The following is an 18,138-nucleotide window of genomic DNA, read 5'->3' as shown; positions in this document are numbered from 1 at the left end:
TAATCTAAAACTTTACTCAAATCTGCGAGTCTTCCTGATAGAACTATCATAGACAAGCACAGCCTGGCAATTTTAGAAATATGCATTGAAATAAACTATGAGTGGGAGCTGCCTATGCTGCTTGAAAGAACTATTTCAAGTCAGAAGCAGATGTCAGAGTATTAATTATGTGAGGGACAATGCACAGTCAGCCATTCGTTGTCGCAAAATAAACCCCGTCAGGGTGATCATGACTCAGATGGAGGGGACATACAGGGCTGCATTAACGCACGGCTTACTGGGGCTTGATCACAGAGACAGGTGAAAACAGTGAAACCCATCCGTTTAGCGCATGGTCATAGAGTAAGAACGTTCCGCATCCACCAAATGTGATATTGCTCATGCATTCACTGTTCCCTTTATACTGTTGTGATTGCCAGACAATGCACTATAGAGGGAAAAGGGAGCAATCGATCAGAATAGACTGTGCTAAATGTGAACTGATTAAAGTTATCTCTTTGTGATGGTCGATAACATGCAGCAGCCATGAAAAGATTAAATATAGTTTATCTTGTGCAGTGTGTGCAGTACAAAGTCATGCAACAAGCTTGACAAGTGCCTCAATCTGTTCAGCAGCCCACCGCCTCTCTCCCATTGAAAGTATGGAATCCGTGCATACCGAGGAGCCATAGTAAGACGTTGTTTTCTTCAAACATGAAGAGAGTGTAAAGATGCAACAAAACTTGTGAAATGCATTTCAGCACAAAAGTATATAAACAGAGTCAGAGTCAGCTGAGTCAGGAAAAACCTGGAGTTAGAAAGCGAGGTCAACTCTGCAGGTTAGTTTTGTAAGAGTGACTTACAAAATGTTCATAGGCTTCACAAATGAGCAAGCATGCATTTTCATCAAGACATCTGCAAGGAAAACGGTGCATCCTCAATAAATACAATTAAGTATTGGATGTAGTATTACAAACAGATTTTGCATGATTTTTTTTTTTTAAGGTTACTATCTGAATCAATGAAGCCACATCCTGTTAAGTGAGGTATATAATCTAGATCTCATCATCCTGAAGACTTCAGCTTATCTGTGAAGACACTGATGAAGTCATGGAACTGGTAGATGTTTATGAAGATGCTGAAAACGAGAACAGCGGGAAGTCCAGTAAGAGATTCCTGGACTGAGATGAAGATATTATTGAGGATGAGGAGACAGATGCCCATCGTAAGTGGAGTTTCAGCCAAATCAAAAGATAAGCTCTAAACCGCAGTAAGAAGAACGTTTCATGTGAAAAAATAAAAACAGAATCTTCCTCTTTTTAAAGGGGCAGTTTGTCCAATATATTATGTGACTGAAACTGAAATACTTTATTAGCACTGTTTTTGGTTTTTAATGTAGCACTTCAAGAACAACATAATTAAAACATGTTTTAATGTAAAAAGTTTTGAGTTTATTTGAAATTTTGTTTGTAATAATATGGTATTATTAATTAGTCATTTATGTTTTTCTGTTTGTCAGGAGGAAGTATCTGTTGTGTGTTGAGCACGGTGTGTGTGTTTGTGCATAAATGTGCATGTGTATGTGTTTGTGTGTGTGTGCATGTGTGTGTATGTGTGGTGTGTATGCGTGTGCTTGTGTTACATAGGGTGACCATATTCTGGTTTTCCGAAAAGAGGATGCACGTCATAATGCAACTAAAGCCGAATCCTGGACATTTTTGCAAATTTAGAAATCCCGGCCGGACGCTTTTTTAAGGTCCGAAAAAGAGGACATGTCCAGGAAAAAGAGGACGTATGGTCACCCTAGTGTTACAGGAGAGAAATAAAGGGATGCATGCTTTATTATGGTGTTATATTCACACAGAAGTTAATACCTTCATTCAAGGTGAGAGTGTGGATTGGTTTGTCTGACATCGAGAAGAGGGCAACCTGACATGGGTGGATAATTCAACGCTGAATAAAGGGTAAGCCACTCGCAAAAGAAAACAAATCATTGTGTACATGTGTATTTATTTGCTTCTTTTTTATTTTCATTATTTTTAATTCTTGGTCTCTGAGGCGGTAAATCAGTGATCTGAATAATTGACATCTGATTACAGATTTTGGGACAAAAATGAGCTGAATGACGACCTTGGAAATGAGGATTTTGTTGAAGTGCTTCCTTTAAAACCCATTCTGAACAACTGGAATGATTTCCCATGCTCAGAGAAGAAAAGAGGATTTGTGAGAATTAGGATTCATCCCTTTATTATATATGCCCCAATTATTCTGCAGAGCTATTCTGCATGAACGTGGCATCACATTACATTATTTCCTGTTTTCAGGTTAGTTATTCTCCCTTCTTTCTCATGGGGCTGTTTTTTTTTTTCTCCTGTTTTTTAATTTATTTTTTTTTATCTCTACTTCCAATAAATCAATATTGGATCTATGATCATTGTATTTTAGGGGTTTTGATCTGATGGTTGTGCAGGGAGAACATCTCTCTTCTCTTTATTGCATCCTAACCCCTAGCGGACGTAATATTAGATATAGACACTGATAACTGTCTGTTGGTTTTGATCTCACACAGTTTTCTGAAGTCTTCAGTTGAAGTATGTGGTAAAGACTAGTGGTTTCTAAGTGAAAGAGGAACTCAGAAGATAACTTTTTGAACTATCATAGACAAGCACAGCAAGGCAATTTTAGAAATATGCATTAAATAAACTATAGTGGGAACTGCCTTTGACGCTTCAAATAATTGCAAGTCAGAAGCAGATGTATGAATATTACTTATGTAAAGGATAATGTACAGTCAGCCAGTCGTTATAGCATAATGGGGGCACACAGGCTCCAGATATATTTTCAGGGTGGCACACAGTTTTTGGCGGAGTTGCAAATACACACATTTATTATATCACATTTTTGTCTTATTAAATGCTAATTTAGATGCTACCACATGAAGCATTATTAATTTAGGCATTTTTTTTTTTATTTTTTTTTTTTTACACAGTGTATTAAAATATTGTGAGAAATTGGCCTCAGATGGAACAGTGTGACCTTTTTATGTTGATGCTTGCATATCTGCTTTGTATGTATTCGGCACTGTCTTGACAAGAATGTACTTCTGTAAGCGAGAGGAAACAACCCCATATATGGAGGACTGAGAAAGTTCGAGGTAAAGGGTGTAACCAGCCTTGTGTGACAAGAACCATACAAACCCCTTGCTTGCTTTTAATAAATCGAAGAACTGCTTGTGACATTCTATGTCTGTGTATTTCTTCCCACTGGTGAATTCATCTCCTGATCGAAGAGTGACTGCGAGGAAGGCAGAATAAAGCATCCGAATCGAATTTTACTAACAAATATGTGTTCAGTATTAACTTTTTTTTTTTTACAGTGTATTAAAATATGTATTCAGTGTTAAAATACACTGAATATCCCTGACCTTAATATATATATATATATATATATATATATATATGTATGTATGTATAAATGGTGTTAGGCTTTTTTTTTATTTATTTTTTTTATGTAAATTCATTACTTACAGTGAAAGTGCTAGCTAAGATAAAGACAGAAAAATATTTGCCCCCCTTAGAGCTTTATCTGGAAAATCTGGCCCCTGCAAGTAGTATACTTGCACAGAGGTACATCACTTTACTGGTCAAGCAGAATGTGTTCATTTTTTTATTTTATTATTTATTTATTTTTTGACACAGAGAAAGAGGGTAATATGTCATGGGTGGATAATTCACCACTGAATAAAGGGTAAAAAACACATTGCTAGCATGTAGTTAGTTGTTGCTAGCATGTTGCTAGGCATTACTAGCATGTTTTAGCTTGTTTCTAGGCGTAATTAGCATGTAGCTCTAGCATTATTCACCATAATGCTAAGCAATGCTAGCATATTTTTAGGTATTGCTAACATGCTTTAGCCTGTAGCTAGCTGTTGCTACCATTTTTTAATCATGCCCCATTCTACATTTTGCCGCAGTTTCCTGGTGAAAGTAACACTAAAGGCGCTACAGCAACTGTGTGTTTTATTCACTTTCACACAAATCACAACTGATTATTACTTTTATTATAATAATAGTAATTATTAGTAATAATTATTACTAGTATTATTTAAAAAATTCAGCAGCAAGGATTGTCACTCGTATTAAGACTACTGAACATATGCCCTTCATTATTCAACTTCATTGGTTACCTGTCCAATATTGGCTCCATTATCAAATTTTACTGCTCACTTTTAAAGCTACTCCTAATTTGGCCTCCCTTTATCTCTCGGACCTTCTCCAACTATACATTCTGTTGCATTCTTTAAGATCATCCTCTGCTGATGTATTGATTGTTCCATGGTTTAAACTTAGTTCTATGGATGCTAGAGCTTTTAGTTGCTTTGCACCAAAACTTTGGAACTCATTGCCACTCAGGGACGTGCACAGACATTTTGGGGGGCAGGGGCTCAAGTGGGAAAAAAGGGCACTTCTCATAATTATTTATTTAAAAAAAAAAAAAAAAAAAACATTTAAACAAAAACGTTAAATATATTAACACAACTCTGACTTCCTTACCAATTTATTTTAATTCCCTCACACTGATTTCTACAAAATAATCAGTTTACACAGAGACCATGGTCTTCTTTAGTATTCACTCGGTTTATCACAAGAGCAGGCAACAGCAAAGGAAACTATGCCACAATGTGCATGTTTTCTATGCTACTAGTTTCAAGTACAGTTGTGCTCAAAAGTTTGCATACCCTTGGAGAATTGGTCATATATGTACCATTTTTAAAGAAAACATGAGTGAGCAGGCAAAACACATTTCTTTTATTTCTTATGGGATTCATATTCAGCTGTAGGTTATAACAGAATGGCACAATCATAAAATAAAACATGGCAACAAAGAAAAAAATGAAATGACCCCTGTTCAAAATTCTGCATACCCTTAGTTCTTAATACTGTGTATTGCCGCCTTTAGCATCAATGACAGCGTGCAGTCTTTTGTAATAGTTGTCTATGAGGCCCCAGATTCTTGCAGGTGGTATAGCTGCCCATTCGTCTTGGCAAAATGCCTCCAGGTCATGCAAAGTCTTTGGTCTTCTTGCATGAACCGCACGTTTGAGATCTCCCCAGAATGGCTCGATGATATTAAGATCAGGAGACTGTGATGGCCACTCCAGAACCTTCACCTTTTTCTGCTGTAACCACTGGAGGGTCAACTTGGCCTTGTGCTTTGGGTCACTGTCGTGCTGGAAAGTCCAAGAGCGTCCCGTGCGCAGCTTTCGTGCAGAAGAAGGCGAATTGTCTGCCAGTATTTTCTGATAACATGCTGCATTAATCTTGCCATCAGTTTTCACAAGATTCTCCGTAACTTTAGAGCTCACACACCCCCAAAACTTCAGTGAGCCACCACCATGCTTCACAGTGGGGATGGTATTCTTTTCACTATAGGCCTTGTTGACCCCTCTCCAAACATAACGCTTATGGTTGTGACCATAAAACTCTATTTTGGTCTCGTCACTCCAAATTACAGTGTGCCAGAAGCTGTGAGGCATGTCAAGGTGTTGTCGGGCATATTATAACCAGGCTTTTTTGTGACATTGGCGCAGTAAAGGCTTCTTTCTGTCAACTCGACCATGCAGCTCATTTTTGTTCAAGTATCGTCGTATTGTGCTCCTTGAAACAACCTTTTCCATCTTTATAAAGTTCCATTACCTTGTTACGCAGGTCTTTTGACAGTTCTTTTCTGCTCCCCATGGCTCAGTATCTAGCCTGCTCAGTGCATCCACGTGAGAGCTAACAAACTCAATGGAAAAAAGGTGCCCCACCCCTGATTTAGAGTTTAAAAAAAGTATAAAATATATGTATCTTTTTCTCACCAAAATTGATCGTGTCGCATTAGAGGACAGTAATTTAACAGATGGTGTCGTATGGATGACTTTTATGCTGACTGTCTGTGATTTTTGGAGCTTCAAAAGAGAAATCTCCATTCACTTGCATTTTAAGGACCTACTGAGCTGAGATTTTTTTCTATTTTTCCTCAAATGTTTCCTGGTTAAGAAAGAAAGTCATACACACATGGAATATCATGAGGGTGAGTAAATAATTAGAGAATTTAAATTTTGGGGTGAACTATCCCTTTAAAGAGCTTTTTGATGAACACTGAGCTTGAGGTCTGTTGGTGTTGATTTAATACACACACACACACACACACACACACACACACACACACACACACACATACATGTTGGTGCAGCTATCATTATGAGGACTCTCCATAGACATAATGATTTTTATACTGTATGAACTATAGATTCTATCCCCTAACCCTTACCCTACCCCTAAACCTAACCCTCACAAAAAACTTTCTGCATTTTTACATTTTCAATAAAATATCATTAAGTATGTTTTTTAAGTGATTTGAATTATGGGGACGCTAGAAATGTCCTCATAAACCACATTTATAGCATAATACCCTTGTAATTACTAGTTTGTTATCTAAAAAAACAGTTCCTTGTAAACCACCCAAACCTACCCACACACACACACACACATGCACTCACACACAAACACACATTCATCCATATTTGAGATGTACTGATTAAGATTATGTGATGTAGATTAGTGGTAAAAGACGGAAATCAGACATTTCACAAGACAGTACACATATGCCAGTTGGCACATCTATATATAGTACTACATCCAATACATATTTGTAATTATAGATGGTTGCTCTCTTTTCCTTGCAGATAACTTGCAGATGAAAATGCATGCTTGCTCTTATGTCAAGCCAATGCACTTTTTGTAAATCACTCTTATAAAACAGAGTCTGTTTTTTCTGTCTTGAAGGATAAGACTTCTATCTGAATCAATGAAGCCACATCCTGTTAAGTGAGGTATATAATCTAGATCTCATCATCCTGAAGACTTCAGCTTATCTGTGAAGACACTGATGAAGTCATGGAACTGGTAGATGTTTATGAAGATGCTGAAAACGAGAACAGCGAGAAGTCCAGTAAGAGATTCCTGGACAGAGATGAAGATATTATTGAGGATGAGGAGACAGATGCCCATCGTAAGTGGAGTTTCAGCCAAATCAAAAGATAAGCTCTAAACCGCAGTAAGAAGAACGTTTCATGTGAAAAAATAAAAACAGAATCTTCCTCTTTTTAAAGGGGCAGTTTGTCCAATATATTATGTGACTGAAACTGAAATACTTTATTAGCACTGTTTTTGGTTTTTAATGTAGCACTTCAAGAACAACATAATTAAAACATGTTTTAATGTAAAAAGTTTTGAGTTTATTTGAAATTTTGTTTATAATAATATGGTATTATTAATCAGTCATTTATGTTTTTCTGTTTGTCAGGAGGAAGTATCTGTTGTGTGTTGAGCACGGTGTGTTTTGGGCTCTTATATGCTCTCCTGTTCATCGTCAATATAGTTCTGCGTACCAGGATCACTGCTGACACAGACCTGTTAAAGATGAGTTACAAGAACATGATTTATGAGTACAACAAATGTACAGAAACATTTCATGTCAATTACAGTGATCTAACTAGTGAAAAAGATAAATTTCAGAACAGGTACATATCTTTGGTGCAGAAGAATCAGGATTTGGAGACCAGAATCAAGTCTTTGAATGATGAACTTAAGAAAAAAGATTCTGAACGAGGTTTGTAGAAATCAGTTGCCGTGAACACAGTTTTGCTTTACTGTTCATGTAAAACATAATTTGTATTTGTTTTGTGTTTAGTGAAATCAAACGGGTGGCACTGGTTCTTCATATCCAGTAAAGAGAAGAGCTGGTCAAACAGCAGACAGTTCTGTAGGGATCATGGTGGGGATCTGGTCATTATCAACACTGAAGAGAAGCAGGTAGAGGTTTGGATGAGTTTTTGAGTGTTACAGGAGAGAAATAAAGGGATTCATGCTTTATTATGGTGTTATATTCACAGAGGTACATCACTTCACTGGTCAAGAAGAACGCTTGGATTGGTTTGTCTGACATCGAGAAAGAGGGCAACATGACATGGGTGGATAATTCAACACTGACTAAAGGGTAAACCACTCACATTTACTACATTCTTACTTATAAACTTCTTTTATTCTCATTATTCGTAATTCTTGGCGCCTGAATGAGTAAAATAACTGACAATCTGATCACACGTTATTCAGGTTTTGGAACACAAATGAACCAAATGACGGTCTAGGGAATGAGGACTGTGTTGAAGTGCTTTCTTTAAAACCCTTCCTGAGCAACTGGAATGATCTCTCATGCTCAGAGAGGAGAAGATGGATTTGTGAGAATTAGGTTTCATTCCTTCTGTCATGAAAGTTAACTTTGTGTTAATGTCGTCATATCATTTCTGATTAAAGTTCCTGTCTTTTAAAAATCCTGTCAGCAAAATTCTACAGCAGAGCTAATTTCTTCATAGATATACTGCTTTCATGATATACATTTCATTTGATAATTTTCTGTTATATCCAAAATTGAGAGTGGATGTTAAGATGTAGTGTATTAGGGAAAAAATATAATTTTCTTATTTTCTTATCGCTATAATAAACACACAGCTTCCTGTTTCTTGTAGAGTTAATCTGATACACTGAGTGATGTGGCACGTGACCTCTGGTTTGTTAATTTCCTGCTCCATCACTAGCAGCTCTATGTTATCATGACTATATTCTAGTGAGAGACGAACTGGGAAGAGAAGTCAGCTCTGGATTTGAAATAAAAACCGGCCCAAAAGTTGTTGAGAGGGGTGGGTGGGTTGTAGGGATAGGCTTTAGGGACAGGGACCAATCAGGTAGTGGGGAGTCAAAATTCGGCACAACACCAGCCCACCGGGAAAAGTCCCGGTGTCCCTGATTCTAGTTATCATGTGTCTCATTTGATGGTCTGAAGTTCTAAGGCCCAGATTACCCAAATTCACTCTATCATTTTGATACTGTGTGTGCGTGCTTTTGTGATTTTCAAAATTAGTTGAAGAGTTGCGATGATTTTTCTTTGAATAATAAATGGTGAATTTCCATTATTGTCAAAGTAATAAACAGTATTTTTGTTTTTATGTCCTTACTTCTTTATGAAACTTCATATAATGGTCAAGGTTTGGCTGGTTAGTATGGTCCAGTTCACCCATGCTGGTAGATGCTGTAACTACACTGTTATGTGTGCACAACAAAGCATCTTTCTCCGTGATGCTCATTCAAAAGTAGCTGTGTATTCTGACTAAATCAAATTTTTTGTAGGCAACGTATAAATTACTTTTATTAATTACCAGTGCAGAATTGAAGAGACACATTGAGCTGGTGGTGTGTTGGTGTTGATCTAAAACACACACACACACACACACACACACACACACTCAAGCAATAGTAACCCAAGGCCAGCTCACAAAATCTATATATTGAGGAGTTGGAGACCAGACAGAAGTCTTTAAATGATGAACCAAAGTTTTTGAATTGAGCACAGTTTCAAAAGATTAGACTCAAACTATTCTTTCGTGAATTGGACATCACTGTCACTGAGCTGCATGCAGTTTACATGTGCAACTGTTATTCTCTGTGGTGTTCAGTCACAAAAGTAATAAAAATATCTTAAGATATGTATCAGAATAGAAGTAGGATTTTAGTTTTCTCTTCAAAATGGAGTTTAGTACAAGTGAAAGTCGTCAGAAATATTTATGCTTGAATAAAGCACAGAAACAAAGTATAAACCTCTGGTGCCAAATTCAACAGCAGTTAACAAAGGATGCATTAAGTGTCAAAGTCCATTTATTTTCTCAAAGGCCAGTACAGTAAGTGAATAAATGAAACCAAAGCTTGAAAGGCTGCGTTTAAAAATAGACTGCAATCAGCGCTTCAGTCAGTGTTGTGTAAGCAAGCGGCGCCCTCTAGCGGTCTGGATGGCAATATCCATTATCCATTACACCATGACAGAACTTAAAATGGCTAAAAACTAGCAAAAACATTAATACAACTAACTAAAACTAAATTGAAAGCAAATGCAAAACTATAATAATCTTAAAGTCAGTCACTATCAACTATCAATGTATGGAAATCAGCAAACGGGACATCCTTCAAAACTGATCTTGTTTCACAAAAGACAGAATATCATAAGGTTTTGGAACGACTTGATGGTGAGTAAATGGTGACATGATTTTCATTTTTAGTTGAATTTACGCTTTAAATGAGAGTTGGAGAGGAATAACACTCATTTTTATCCACAAACAGGGGTTCATATATTCATTCAAGCAGAATGTTTGGATTGGTTTGTCTGACATTGAGATAGAGTGTGAAATGAAATGGGTGGATAATTCACCACTATATAAAGTGTAAGTGCTAAACCACTCAGAAAATGTAGATGCATTTTTATTTGTTTAAATCTTTTTTAAACTTATTTCAGATTTCATTCATTCTTATTTTTGGGAGTCCTTTTGAGCTGTTTAGGCCCTGAATAACTAAGCATCTCATTACATGTTATTCAGGTTTTGGGCCAAAAATAAGCCAAATAACGTCGGTGGAAATGAGGACTGTGTTGAGGTAATTCCTGCGGCAACCATCCTGAACAACTGGAATGATCTTCGATGCTCAGTGAAGAGAAAATGGAATTGTGAGAATTAGCTTTCTTCTTCATAGTGCTTAATATTCCTGTTACTCACATAACTTAAGGAGTTACTGTTGAATGACTGACTGTTATTTCTGAGAATGTTTCCTGCCACTTTAATTATTTACAACTGTGTGTGCGCTTTCTTTTTGTGTGTAATTTTCAGTAAACTCGAATAATCCAGAGAAAGAAAAGATTTAAAATTGTTTTATTTTTAGTAATAAATGAATTTCCTATATGTACTGTATATATGTGTGTGTGTGTGTGTGTGTGTGTGTGTGTGTGTGTGTGTGTGTGTTTATCTTAGATTTTTTAAGTGAATAAATACAATTTTGCCCCGTTTTTTGCACTTAACTGCCTGTCGGTGGCCTGTTCAACTTTAGCGAAAACAAATTTTTCCAAATTTTACCCAAAACAAAATATGATTTCTATAACCAGTGGCTTCATAAAAACACTTTCAAGGAGGAAAAAATAAAACATCATCACTGAGGTTTCAATGTCTGAGTTAAATTGCCCTTATTTTATTAGTCTACTAGCATATAATAAATAAAACAAACAGTATTTTGCTTGTAATTTATTTCCTCTTGTGATAAAGAGAAAGAGTGAACTGCTTCGTCATCAATCGTTTAGTAATTTATTTATTTTTTAATGTAACTAAAGCTTCACACATAGTTTGTTTGTGAGTGTTTGAAACACTCATGCTGAAAAGAGAGTGGATCTGTAGATGAGAGCAGTGTTAGGATGAGAGGTAATGCAAATCATGAGTGTATAAGTGACACTGTAAGGAACAGTGTATTTTCCAGTTTGTTCATTGAAGGTCTGAAGACCTTTTCGAGGCACACCGAGCTTATGTTCTGTTGGTGTTAATTTCACTTAAACAACTCTTCAGTAAAAATATGTAGCAGTGTACATCTGAGCTGGCCAGTCTAATGTTAAACGTTCCTTTAATGCTCCATTTCTGGAGGGGAGAATCCATGAATTGGTACCATCGGTTGCCCCATTCAGCAAAGCACTTATATAGATAATTCATCCCCAAAATTAAACTCATCATTTCATCATTTACTTACTCTCAGTCATGTTGTTCCAAACCCGCATGGCTTTCTTTCCTCCGTGGAATACAACAGAAGATGTTAGGCAGAATGTTAGCCTCAGTCACTAATCACTTTCATTGTATGGAAAAAAGACTCAATGTACATGAACGATAACTGAGACTAACATAATTTGGTTTGGATAAGAACATCAGCTCATCTACAATAATTCACTGTATGTGTATGTATGAGTTTATTATTTCTGGGACCCTAAGCAAAGATCTTGTTTTTGCTCTCTGTTGTCCATTATTATGTGATAATATTAGAATTTAAATCTAAAAGAGACGTTTAAAATGATATATTGTCCTAATCAGCTCTCTGGGTTTCTGTTATGTACAAAAGATGTGCAGAACACTTTGATTCATTCAATCGCTTGTGGCCAGTAGAGGGCCCCACATTTATTTATTTATATATACCATCTCTGTGGAATAAATAGCAGAACACTGACACCTAAAGATACTTATCAAAGGTCCAGTTAAGGCTGTTTTAGGGTGTTTGAGTCAGATTGGTCACAGACTCTTGATGGTTTTTGTAGCCACCATCATGGTCATGGAACAATATACATGTTCGTTCTTTTGCCTAGGGGTGAAGAAAACAGCTTATCTGGCTTTGGATGCTGGCTCCTTACAAAGGATACTGGTGTGCTGGTGTTCAATATGGCTTTTGGACTATAGCTTAACCAGAGAGACTTCCTTGGGTAATCAACATCATCAGTGAGTTTTGATGGTGAACAACAGCATTGAAATGCTTGTCTATCAGCTAGATCATCATCACACTAGCATAACTTGGACAGTAGCGTAACTGGGATCTTATGCCTACCCCTTATGTCGTTTTCACCATCGGGACAGAGGTACATCACTTCATTGGAAAAGCAGAATGTGTGAAATTGGTTTGTCTGACATCGAGAAAGAGGGCAACATGACATGGGTGGATAATTCAACACTGACTAAAGGGTAAGCCACTCACATTTACTCACTTTTTACTTATAAACGTATTTTTATTCTCACTATTCTTAATTCTTGGCACCTGAATGAGTAAAATAACTGACAGTTTGATCACATGTTATTCAGATTTTGGGACACAAATGACGGTCTAGGGAATGAGGACTGTGTTGAAGTGCTTTCTTCAAAACCCTTCCTGAACAACTGGAATGATCTCTCATGCACAGAAAAGAGAAGATGGATTTGCGAGAATTAGGTTTCATTTCTTCTTGTCATGAGCTGACTTTGTGTTTTTGTGTTAAAAATTAAGAGTGAACGGATGAAACTTGTTACGACAAAAATGTAAAATTGTCTGTATTTTCTTATAGCTATAATAAACACACAGCACAGTGTTTCTTGTAAGGTGAACTTTGTGTAATCTGGAACACTGAGTGATGTGACACACCTGACATCTTATGTGTTCATTTCTCGATCCATCACAAGCAGGTCTACTGTATGTTATAATGACTGTATTCTAACATTATTATGTGTCTCGTTTGTTGGTCTGAAGTGTTTAGGATGCAATCACAGTAAATTGCAGAAGTACAAAGTGCCATAAAGTCCCAGATTACCCAAATTTACCTTATTATTCTGATATAACATGTCTGATTATTAACTGCTTTGTGATTTTCAAAATTAGGTGAAAAGTTTCGATGATTTCTCTAGATTAAAAATGGTCAAATAAAATTATTACCATTGTAAAAAAAAAAAAAAAAAAAAACTCATAGTATTTTTTTTTTTCATTTCATACATGTATTTCCTTACTTTCTATAAGAAACTTAATGTGATGGTCAAGGTTTGGCTGGTTAGTATGGGCCAGTTTACCCCTGCTGTTAGATGCTGTAACTACACAATTACGGGCACAGGAAAGCATCTTTCTCCATTGAAAGACACTCAAAGGTAACTGTGTATTGTGACTAAATCGAATTATTTGCAAGCAACACATAAATTGCATACATACAATATATATATATATATATATATATATATATATATATATATATATATATATATATATATATATATATATATATTGTGACAACTCCTACAAGCATGACATATTTTTTCTAGTGCGTTTTTATTTTAAATCACGATTAATTGCATAATTTTTCAAAGTTAAAGGGTTCATTTGGCCAAATATGAAAGTTCTCTCATAATTTACTCACCCTCATGCCATCCCAGGTGTGTATGACTTTCTTCACCAGAACACATTAGAAGAAAAAAATATCTCAGTTCAGCAGGTCCTTAAAATGCAAGTGGACGGTGATCAGAGTTTTGAACCTCCAAAAATCACAGACAGTAAGCATAAATGTCATCCATACGACTCCAGTGGTTAAATTAAATTATGATCGCTTTTGGTGTGAAAAAGATCAATATTTAAGTACTTTTTTAACTCTAAATCATTGCTTCCAGTCAGCAGAGGTATGCGCGTAACGTAATCACGTTGGCATGTTCACACGAGAACTGACGCACATGCGTCACAGCCAGAAGAGCAGCGCTGTTTACAAGTGAGTAGGAGGAACGCTGTACAGAAGCTTCATTGGTTTTGGTTTAGATCTGTATTTGTATCTGTTTCTTTACTCACAATGGTGCATTTGTGTGCTTATCCTGGATGTCTCAACTGAGAGAAAAATGTGAGATTACGTCTGTAACATGCCAATGCGAATTCGTCGAATGATGGTGAGTAAATGATGTGAGAATTTTAATTTTTGGGTGAACTAACCCTTTAAAGCTGAAGCATGTATCTTTTTCAGTGTTAAAATACTTTCTTCTATCTCAGCTTAATATGCAGAGACAACTACAAGTCATTCAGGGGTTAATTTTCTCAAAAACTGTAAATGCTTTGACCCCATTTACACCTGGAATTAAGATGTGTCTCAGGTGATCCGATCACATGTGGTCAGACAAGACACACCACTGTTTACACCTGATCACTTAAATGCGTCTCCTGTGACCACTTGTAATCGGATTTGTAGGGGAGGGACTCTGTTTCATGACCACATACATCAATCACTCTGTCAGTGTGTTGCTGCATCACAATAAAGCACAACAAAGTCAGAAAAGACAAAGACAGCGCAAAAAACAGCATGCTATTTCTCCCAGAATTGTCTGTTATTTTAGTGGATTAGTTGAATTTACCTGAGCTGCAGATGTTCATGCTTCTCATAGGTGTCCCTGCATGTTGATTTCAGACACACTGAAGAAGATCTGTGATGTTCTCATGCTTGTGTGTGTATCTGCTTTTTTAAATTTTCCAATCAGACTGTTATTTCCTTTAAAACCCCTTGTAACCAGTAAAGTTTAAACTCTTGTTCTGCACACTTGTTTGCGGCTGTGATGGGTAGGAACCGTCTGCCCCACCCTAGAGAAGAAGCGTGTGCCCTGACACACAGGTGTTCCCCTGCCCCTCTGCATGTGTTAAACAAGCACCTATGAAAGTATTCGTTCAGAATGTTGACACACAAAGTGCTTTGTCAATCGGTTCACCTAAACGATTGGTTCTTGACAATCAATCTGTCAGACGCATATTTTCACATAGACATTTTCCCTCTCACAGAAAATTTCTCTGGTTTGCATGCCACAGATATGAGGCACAGCCTACAAATTTCAAACCATTCTGTTCAGGTTGTCTTTAACCCCGAGGGTTTTCAGCAAATGTGTGGAAGCGGCTCTGTCCCCGTTGAGCAACAACGGTATAATGATATTCTTTTACATGTATGATTATCTAATTGGCTCTTCGTCAAAGGAGCAAGCTGTGAAGGATGCAGACATGGTGTTAAATCATCTCAGCGATTTGGGATTCAAAATCAATATGAAAAAGAGCCAACTGGTGCCCTCTCAACATACATGGAGCATTTGGGTCTCCATATAAACTTATCGAGTTATGCTGTCAGAGGGGAGGATTACATCTTTCACTCAATGTCTCGCCCGTTTCAGATGGGGAGGGTGGTCCTGTACCAACTTTGTCTGCGTATGTTGGGTCTATTGGCCTCAGCTATAGCGGTTGTACATTTGGGACTCCTCATAATGAGGGATTTTCAGTGCTGGGTTGCGCTTTTACGTCTGTGCCCTCGCCAGCATCTCCTACGTCAAATTAACTCCTACGTGCACCAGGGCGCTCAGCCAGTGGAACCCCTCGTGACTCTCAGGTTGGGGGTTCCATTGGGGGCTGTGTCAGTGAGGGTTACCATGACAACCGATGCCTCATTAATGGGCAGGGGAGCAACCCTGATGGGCAGGGCTGTGAATGGCGTGTGGTCCCGCAGTTGATTCACAATAAATATAAATTATCTGGAGTTGATGGCAGTGTTTTTAGCACTGAAACACTTTCTGGGCTTAATCAGAGGCCAGCATGTTTTAGTGAAAACAGACAGTTCCACAGTGGTTGCATATGTCAACCGTCAGGGAGCCACATGCTCCCCACAACTACATCAATTGTCCAAAAGGATAATCATGTGGTGCAGCACAAGGCTTTTATCTCTTCGAGCAACTCACATTCCAGGGATTTTGAACAAAGGGGCAGATTTACTGTCCAGGGGAAACCCCCCTCTATGGGGAGTGGAGGCTCCATCCACAGGTGGTGGATCAGATGTGGCAGAGATATGGACAGGTGGCCTTAGATCTCTTCACATCACAGGAAAACACACAATGTCTTCTGTATTTCTCCCTAGCAGACGAAATGCACCGTTGCTTTAGCCCACCCATGGCCAAACGTCCTGCTTTACGTGTTTCTGCGCTAAGTCTAATTTCTCTTACTCTAGCCAGAGTGAGGGAACAGGGCTTGTCGCTAATACTGATAGCCCTGCATAGGACGTCCAAGCATTGGGTAGCAGAGATAGTTCAACTGCTGGCAGGCCAGCCACGGCCCCTCCCTCCGCAGAGGGACTTCCTATCTCAGATGAGGGGGGAAATTTACCATCACCACCTGGACAGAACAGCTCTTTGGGCTTGGCCCGTGAGAGGTGAAATTTGAACACGGTAGGTTTGCCTCCATCAGTCATCGATACTATACAGAATGCCAGAGCCTCATCTACTTGCTCACTTTACATTAATAAACGGCAAGTTTTTGAAGATTGGTGTGAGCAGAGCCATATCGTCCCTTTTCAGTGCTCAGTTAGGGACATTCTGTTTTCTGCAGGATCTGCTGGATAAAGGAAGGCTTTTTTCACAATCAAGGTGTACTTGGTGGCTATTTCGGCTTATCATGTAGGATTCCGTGACAATTCTGCAGGGCAACACCCTTTAATCAGCCGCTTTATGAAAGGTGCATGCCGTTTCTAGACCAATGGTCCCTTTGTGGGATTTGTCTATGGTATTAGATGCTCTGTGTCACCACCCTTTTGAGCCTTTAGAGGGGGTGGGGTTGAAGTTTCTCTCGTTTAAGACGGTGCTGCTTGTAGCTCTGGTGACAGCTAAACGAGTGAGTGATTTACAAGCCTTATCTATAGCCCGTCTTGTTTGCAATATGCTCCAGCGCTCACTAAGGTGTGTTTATGCCCTAACCCTGTGATCAGCAGGTATTTCTGTAAGATCAGCAGTTACAGTAATACTCAAACCAGCCCATCTGGCACCAACAATCATGCCACGGTCCAAATCATTGAGATCACATTTTTTCCCCATTCTGATGGTATATGTGAACATTAACTGAAGCTCCTGACCTGTATCTGAATGATGTTATATACTGCACTCCTGCCACACGATTGGCTGATTAGATAATCGCATGGGTGATTGTTGGTGCCAGACAGGCTGGTTTGAGTATTTCTGTAACTGCTGATCTCCTGGGATTTTCACGTACAACAGTCTCTAGAATTTACTCTGAATTGTGCCAAAAACAAAAAACATCCAGTGAGCGGCAGTTCTATGGACAGAAATGCCTTGATGAGAGAGGTCAACAGAGAATGGCCAGACTGGTTCAAACTGATAAAGTCTATGGTAACTATTATTTAAATTCATGCCAGTCCTAATCTGGTTTTTTTTTTTTTTGCGCGAATGTGAAACAGCATAGCGCTGAGTCTGATTAAATGTGTTGACAGTCTGCAACTGCGAAGAGTTTCTCTAAGTGAGAGACAAGAGTGTAAAGAGTGTAAAATGACATAGGTCTAACTTTTTCTCGAAAGGCCAATGACTGAATTTACCACATCCTGCTCAGACACTTTATAAAACACAGTATGCATCATTCTGAAGTCAGCAGATCATCTGTAAAGACACTGAACAAATAATGGAATTTGAGGACATTTATGAAAATATTGAACGCAGGGATGAGGATGTTTATGCTAATGAGGATGCACTTGGACCTGGCAAACTGAGTCAAAGACAGACTGAACCAAAAGCTCCAAACCACAGTAAGCAGAAAGTTTAGTGTGAAGTAGTGCTGATGTCACATGATACTAATGTTTGAGGAATCATGAACTGTAATGTAATTTTCTCAAACGATTGAATGGATTGATATGGAATTATTTTTCCATTTTCAAGTTGTTTGTATATTTTTTTTAGTACTACTGCAG

The 18,138-nt window shown here is 37.9% G+C and overlaps 2 protein-coding genes and 1 long non-coding RNA gene across 6 annotated transcripts in view; 2 read left to right on the top strand and 1 right to left on the bottom strand.

Annotated features, from left to right (window-relative positions):
• Window positions 1–18,138, bottom strand: part of LOC127444736 (uncharacterized) — a 53,391-nt gene that overhangs the window by 29,885 nt on the left and 5,368 nt on the right. The window lies entirely within an intron of this gene.
• Window positions 1–18,138, top strand: part of LOC127444721 (C-type lectin domain family 4 member E-like) — a 71,815-nt gene that overhangs the window by 48,400 nt on the left and 5,277 nt on the right. Inside the window, exon 1 of one of the 4 annotated variants that reach the window (XM_051704282.1) lies at window positions 17,797–17,976. The exons of the other annotated variants lie outside the window; for them this stretch is intronic. Within the exon in view, the coding sequence (XP_051560242.1) occupies window positions 17,853–17,976 (124 nt within the window). The 5' untranslated portion in view covers window positions 17,797–17,852. Of the gene's footprint in view, window positions 1–17,796; window positions 17,977–18,138 lie in introns of those variants that run through there. 4 annotated transcript variants of the gene reach the window in all.
• LOC127444729 (CD209 antigen-like protein B) lies at window positions 1,374–12,957 on the top strand. Its single transcript, XM_051704295.1, has 7 exons — window positions 1,374–1,943; window positions 2,079–2,303; window positions 6,810–7,035; window positions 7,330–7,635; window positions 7,717–7,838; window positions 7,919–8,022; window positions 12,725–12,957. Exons 3-7 carry the CDS (start codon window positions 6,921–6,923, stop codon window positions 12,849–12,851), a joined length of 774 nt encoding a protein of 257 aa, XP_051560255.1. The 5' UTR covers window positions 1,374–1,943; window positions 2,079–2,303; window positions 6,810–6,920; the 3' UTR covers window positions 12,852–12,957.

The sequence above is a fragment of the Myxocyprinus asiaticus genome, chromosome 8, assembly GCF_019703515.2.
Source record: "Myxocyprinus asiaticus isolate MX2 ecotype Aquarium Trade chromosome 8, UBuf_Myxa_2, whole genome shotgun sequence".
NCBI classification, from domain to species: Eukaryota; Metazoa; Chordata; class Actinopteri; order Cypriniformes; family Catostomidae; genus Myxocyprinus; species Myxocyprinus asiaticus.
Note: the sequence above shows the minus strand (reverse complement) of the source record. Positions and strands in the feature narration are given on the sequence as shown.